Genomic DNA, 7,446 nt, shown 5'->3' on the forward strand with positions numbered 1-7,446 from the left:
CACTTTTTCTACCCCTCAAAATTTTGGAGGGAAACACTAAGTCAATGTTTAATTTTTTGGGAAAATTTCATGGAAATTTTGGAGGGAAATTTGGGAGTCTGTTTTTTGGGCAAATATTCCAGCCAAAAAAAACGTGACTCATTGTAATCTGATTGGTCCATGTAATTTCTGTTGGGTCCCCTAGCCCATGTGACTGAAATGTTTGTTGATTTAATTCAATACTTTAATAAATATCTACTTTTTCCCCAATTAATTTAATACTTTCTCTCTCTTTACTTTATTCTATTTCTTACACACAATCATTATTCTTACACCCAATCATTACTCATATCCCAATACAACCCAAGATTCAGTTTTCTTAAAAAAACCCCAACATTCCTTATGGGTACAACAAAAAGGAATGGAGGGAGTAGATTATTACACGAATAATGATCACCTAAACATCAGTTAATACAAATCAAGCACAATACAAATGACTTATTTGGCACCAACAAGAAAATCATAATTAACGTTATTATTAGTAATAAATAGTGATTAAAAAGTGAATAATGGTAAGATCGTGAGATATTGCTTGCATTCCTCCACCCTACCGCTCTGGTTTGACATTTAAAAATTCCTCAAAAGAAGGGGGGAAAAGCCCCCATTTTGGGACATTTTTTCTGTGTTTGTATTATTAACGAAGACTCAGCTCTAAATTCAAGCTACAAATTTTCTTACGTGCTTCTCATTTTCTCCCCTTTTGACATTTCATTTTCTCTCTCCTCTTTTTCCTCAAAAGCTTGCACATTTTTCTTGCGATCATCTTATGAAGGTACGTTCTAATCCAATCGTGCTATTTTTTCCCTTTCTGGGTTGATTTCAGAATTTATTTTGCATTTTTATTTGTTTTTGAGCAGAAATTTCGATTCATTAGTGATTTTTTTGAATACCCTTTTTTTTTTGTTTGAATTGAATTGAATCGAATCATGTTTGTTTGTATTATTGAGTATTGACATTCATGCATAGCTTGAATATTGAGAATAGTTTGCTGTAATTGCGATTATGTTCAAGAAATTAAATTGGACGATCTTCATTTATCAGGAAATGAGCTGAAATGCTGAATTTGTTGAAATAGAATTGTTAACCCTGATTTTTATGATTTTATGAACATTAGAGATTACTTTTTTGTCTTATCTAATTGTAATTAGCCTAATGTTAATGAGCATTTCCATTGATTTAAAATAATCAATGCTTGTCGAACAATGTATCACTTGGGAGCAAAAGTTGAATAATGAGCATACTCGAAAGTCGAAACAATGTGTTTGGATGAAGGGGTTTTGAGGAAAGGGTATGCAAAATATGGTTTATGCATTGGGTGAACAATGTTCAATGTGCACCATGTTTTAAATGAACGTATAGTTCAAATACAAAGAACATACAGTTCAAATACAAAAAAACATATAGTAATAATTGAACATATCGTTCAAATCCAAAGAACATATAGTTCAAAAATTTCACTTGTACATGTACACTGAAATCACTCTTCATGTTCATTAGATGCTCAATGAATGTTCAACAGGGTACACAATGAACACTGTGCACCTGAATGTATAATCCAAATTACGCATAACGGAGAGCGAGAGATCTATTTTCCCTAATTCGTATATTGTTGAGTGTTCTCCTGAAAATAATGCAATAGGAGGATTGCATTTTTGTCCCTGGATGATAAATCAACATCTTCCAATGTTAATCCACCATTTCAGGCTTTCCATCTTCTAATGCAGTGCTCTTTAGCTGAGTATAGTATGTACTCACGATTCACGAGTGTCATGAATATAATAAACCAATGTGTTTTCATATAATGCTGGTTTGATATAGTGAAAGTTTTTAGTTGTTGAACCCCCCACACCAAACAAAGAATGAATTAGCTTATGTGGTAGTTTACTATCGCCATTCCAATGTTTTATTAGTTCTTTGTGTTTGATAACCACTTGTTACCATACGTGATACGTCCACACTGTTAATGGAATTGTTGCCACAACGTCTCTTTAATTTTTCTCTTAGACAATGTGGTATTTTCTGAATTTCTAGAATATATAAATATTTGTGGTGAATCCCTTGTATGATATTTCGAAAACAAGTTAGTTATTGATCTGTTTTTAATGTATCTCATCCTTATTGTTACAGAAACATATTGGGGAAACTATACACAAAGGTATTCAGAATAAGAGAAAATAAATGGCAATTGGTTCTCTGAGACATCAACAGCCAAAGGGAATATTCAAGATGACATATTTCCGAGTTGTTTATAGATCGGTATTAAATCATCCATTTCTTATGGTTATGCTACTATTTTTGGTATGCTTGCACCGATATTTCCCTTTCTTGTTTTCTCTTCTGGTATCTGCTTCCCCTGTCATTATTTGCACTGCGATTTTGCTTGGAACTTTATTGATCTATGGCGAACCAAATGACAACAATAACAAAAATCACGAAGAAATGAGTAACACACATGTGACTCTAAGAAATGGAGTTGATGATCATGCATATTCTGTTGATAAGGAAGAAATCTTCTCTAAAGATAGATTTTCTGAAGTTAGAAAAGACATTGTAGAGAAGGGAATGAGAGGTTCAGGGATGTTGAGTTCTGGAATTAGTGTTAATGAAGAGTTGACTAATGAAATTGGCTGGGATTATTGCAATGGAAAGCGTAGTAAAGGAAGCCTAAATTACAAGGAAAAGAGCAAGAGTAGTTTTGGTTTTGCTAACTTTGAAATGGCAGATGTTCAAATGCACAGGGATCGAGAGTTTGATGATAACTCTATAAAGTTACACCGTGATATTGGTAAACAGGACAGAAATGCTGATTATACTGTTAATCACGTGTTTTCAGATACTGAGTCTGATGAGAAGGAGAAGTCCGCTTTTGATGCTTTGGTTGCAGATATTATTCCAACAATTCAGGAGACTCATCCACTTCTAGACTCCGAGGATCCATCACATCCTGATACATCTAATGCCTCCCTTAAGTTCGAGTTGCAATCCCTTGATTCAAATCACAGTAGTGCGGATTCAAGTGATGATGAAAATGGTGATGAAACTGATAACATTAATGAAAATGAAACTCTTAAAGCTGAAATGGAGAAGAGTCAACAATTGGAAAGCCTGTTTACTAGAACAATTGATGAAGTTGATGAGGAGGAAGAAATGGTAGATGATGAAAATAGTTCTGAAGATGTTGAAGCTGATGATGATGATGATGAAGATGATGATGATGAAGAGGAAAACTCAAATGTGGAAAAGGGTGTAAGTAAACAAGTGACTATATGGACAGAAGAAGATGAGAAAAATTTACGGCTTGTGGGAAATTCCGAGTTGGAAAGAGATTTACGGTTGGAGAATCTTTTAGCAAGGAGAAGGGTGAAAAGGAATTTCTCAATGATTTCAGAGAGAAATTTGATAGATTTAGACCGACCTGATATTCCTTTTCAAATTCCACCTATTTCTACCACAAGAGTTAACCCTTTTGATACCCCTTCTGTGAATAATACATATCAGCATCAGTTTAATCTTCCACCTATTCCTGGTTCTGCTCCATCTGTACGTGTGCCTAGGAGAAATCCTTTTGAATCTCCTTGCACTTCTCCAAAAGCGGTTCAGAATCTCACAGAAGAACTTCGTAAAGAAGAAACTATGGAAATGAACTTGAACAATGCAGTTTTTCAAGAAACTAGAAGTTTAAGAACAGGATATAATCACACAGGGAACAGTTTGAAACCGAACTTGAACAATGCAGGATTTCACGAAACTGGAAGTTCAAGCACGGGATATAATCACGTTTTGAAACCGGACTTTGTGGAAATAAACCGTAAGGATGCTGTGTTTCGCCGGTATGAAAGTTTTAGCACTGGATATAATCACACAGGAGAAGCTTCTAGAAAGGATTTCATGGAAATAGACAGAAGAGATGCAGTACTACGTAGGCACGAAACTTTTAACACAAGATCAGCTTTTAGAAATGTTTTTACTCCATCACAAGAGAAGTTTGTTCATTTCAAAGTGAGACCTGTGTTTGTTGTTCCAGAACAGGTGGTTGGTGGTGATCAAGAAGTGAGACATGATTCTGAATCAAGCCATGAAAGTGAGTCCAATACGAGTTCCTCTGATTCTGATCATAATGAACCTAAACAGGACTTGGTTGCTGATGAAAGTGATCATGTTTCTAACCATTCTGAAGAAACGAGCAGTGAATCTTCTGACATGGTAGATTCTTTACATGATGATCAAGAAGAAGAGTTGGTTGACAGTTTAGAAGCAAATGCAGAAGTAAATGCTGATCATATCTTTCACAAAGAAGAAGCAGTTCATGAGAACGTAGATGATGATGCAACGAGTAGTACAAGTACTTCAATGGCATCAGAAAAGGATCACAGTTCAGAAAGAATGGGCCAAGATGAAGAAGATGAAGCAGTCAACAAATCCGTGTTCTCACCTAAAGCTTCTTCAACCATGTCAGATCTCAACCCCGGTAGTATGGAGGAAGAACACGGGATTATAGAGCCGCCAGTCTATGATTCGAGTCCTTCTAGCGCTGGTAAAGTTACGCCGTTTTCTTTCTCTGATGGTCAAGTGTAATGAAGAAGTTTGTTGGTTTTCAAAAAATGTAATTAAGAGGATGATTTAAACATTGTTGTTCTGTAGATAGAGATCATGCTACTACATACATGAAAATTTTGCTACCTTCGCAACGAATAGACAGATAGTAGTCTTTAGAGATAGTAGAGTAGATTCATCATTGTTCTTTTGTAAAAGAAAAAGTTCTTTCTCATGTTCTTCAGAACTCGGATTGGAGAATTTCTTCGTCACGATTAAACATAAAAGTTAAAACGTTTCATCTAAAATTAGACGGAGGAAGTGTTGGTTTGGGCTATTTTTTCTCTAGAGCTGGACAGGACAGGCCCAATATATCAACTAAGAAATGAAGCCCACTCTAATGGTTTTATTTCTACTTATTTATGTTATGCAAACACTAATTGTTTCTAATTAGTTCAAGGACCAAAATGACCACTAAAATTTGTGTATTGGGCCTTTGAGTTTCTTATAAACAAAAATGTAACCTTATATTGTAACCCAATACTAGTAGCTCTCAATTAAAAGTTTGTATCAAGAGATTAGTTGTGGGCCTTGTGGCTTGTGGGATATAAATGTACAACTTGAAACAAATACAAAATCGGCCATGTTTAACCACTTGTGTTGATTGATATTGTCTAGAATGTCTACTATTGATGTTTTGAACTAATTTTTCAATTCACCAAAATTTGTAGGGTGGTTCAGGCCGGGTACGGTCGGGTCACGTCTTGTGACGAGTTAAAAAAATTTCAAAAGTGGGTCAAGCACGGTCCAAGCCCATGTTCTTTCGTCTTGCGTAGAGACGTGTCTTTTTGCCTAAGCTTAATTTCACTTACTTATTTAACGTGCTTTGTCATACCGAATCGTGTCGTGCTTTTCCAAAAAAAAATGTAGCCCAAGCCCATCTCACGATGCCTACTCCTTACTCGTGTCGTTCGTGCTTTTTTCGTGTTAGGTATCATCTTTACTCTCATGTACTTACTTGAGTATAAAGGATCAACTATAGGAATCCATTTACTCCCAAGCAAAGGCTTAAAGTTTGATGCTTCAATGAGTGGTCCATTTTCAAATTTTTATTTTGACAAGTTCCTTTCTCTTTTTTTCCCATTTTTACATTGCCTTAAATCAAATCTTCATTTCATTAGGTGTGTTAGGATTGGACCAATTATGATATCTTTGTTTGGAAATTGAAAACTGAAAAATGTAATGGTCCCATTTTGTTCCAAATATATATATTCGCATGTCCAAATAATAATAAATGGGTAATACTCTCACCCACTCACCCACCCATGACCCATGCATCTTAATCTTATCAACCAAATAAATCTTCTTTGCTTTCAAAAAATTCTTCATTTCCCCCTCACCTAATCTAATCTCTGTCGTACGTTTTTTAGCCAATGATGTAATTTCCCAAAATTTTATCGTATAGACATATCTCACAACAAGTCATTATGGAGTATAAGGTTATTTCAGATAAAATAAATTCAGATTAGTTTAGATAATAAACTTCGAAAAAATAAGTTTTTCTAGACATTTTCAAACATAAATAAGCTTATTTCAGACAAAATACATTCAAATACGTTTAGAAAATATAAATTCAAACAAAATAATTCAAATGGAACGAAGCTTAAATATAGACCGTGTGACATTTCCTCTAATGTTAATTATGATTGCTTATGTCCTCCTTTGTGAACTTTAGTGCAATTTTGTTTTTCTTCTTTGATATTTATTTCAATAACTGTTACAGTTATTGTATGTTTAGGGTTTTAGTATTGCTCTGATACCACGTTAAACTATAACTATCTTGACATGTTGTCACTCATCATTTAAGCCAACCATAGAGTACAAAGTATAAAAATAAACGATCAATATAACATTTCTTTAACGTTATGGAAGTTTGAGATATGGTACAATTTTGTATACACCAATTTAGAAGAATTGTCACATCTAGCTAGTGCATTCTTTTTAATTCTCAACTTTGTGTTTGACATTTCTTTTCTACAAGAGTACATGATTTGAAAGTTGGAACCACCAATTTTGTACATGAGTGCATGTCAATCATACAATATCCTACAAGTTTTAATTGATATGTAGGGCTTGTTTGGCAGGGCTTTAAGAAATTGAAGTAACATGGAAAAGATTAAACTCATGAATATTTTCCCACCACCTAACAAATAAATAGTCCATAATCATAAACACACAAGAAAACTAAAATACTGAACAAAAACAGCTTTACTTAGCTATCTCTCATAACTTTGATCATAGCAAACAAACAAAGCAAAGTACTATTTATATTTGGTTGATTTTTCATAGACTTTCATTTTTCTACTTTCATGTCTTGTTTCGTTGTCTACCTCGATGTTTCATGCCATTACCACTAGCTTTGCTTTCAAGGCTCGGGCCCTCTCATTTCCTTTTGGTTTTGAAATAAATAAGGAGTAGATCGATTTGCAACGGTTGTACACATCATGACCTGTTTATTAGCTTCTTGTAGAAGGTGATCTCTTTTTTCGTTAATACATGTGTATTCTCGAGTATCTAAAGACATGTTCGATACCACTGTCAGTTTCCAAATTTGATTTTTATGATTTAGAAAGTGACATAATTTAGATTGAATTATAAAATACGTTATTTTTTTAAAAAAAAATTGTATTAATCGTGTTGATTTTAAACTTCCAACATACGAGGCTTAAAAGTACTACATAATTCTTATTTATAGGTGGTGTACAATAAATGCGCAATTTGGATTATACACCCGGGTGCACAGTGCTCATTGTGCACCCCGTTGAATATTTATTGAAAATCTAATGAACATGGAGGGTGATTTCAATGTACATG

General features: G+C 34.2%; 1 protein-coding gene across 1 annotated transcript; it reads left to right on the forward strand.

The window, feature by feature from the left end:
• The first annotated feature begins 551 nt into the window (after positions 1-551).
• LOC110781741 (chromatin-remodeling ATPase INO80) lies at positions 552-4,819 on the forward strand. The gene is made up of 2 exons (XM_021985791.2): positions 552-811; positions 2,167-4,819. Exon 2 carries the CDS (start codon positions 2,218-2,220, stop codon positions 4,612-4,614), a length of 2,397 nt encoding a protein of 798 aa, XP_021841483.1. The 5' UTR covers positions 552-811; positions 2,167-2,217; the 3' UTR covers positions 4,615-4,819.
• Positions 4,820-7,446: the final 2,627 nt, after the last annotated feature.

Source organism: Spinacia oleracea, chromosome 6 (assembly GCF_020520425.1).
Source record: "Spinacia oleracea cultivar Varoflay chromosome 6, BTI_SOV_V1, whole genome shotgun sequence".
NCBI classification, from domain to species: Eukaryota; Viridiplantae; Streptophyta; class Magnoliopsida; order Caryophyllales; family Amaranthaceae; genus Spinacia; species Spinacia oleracea.

Coding starts and splice junctions, on each gene's coding strand:
- LOC110781741 (XM_021985791.2), top strand. CDS start 2,218: ATGGCAATTGGTTCTCTGAGACATCAACAGCCAAAGGGAATATTCAAG.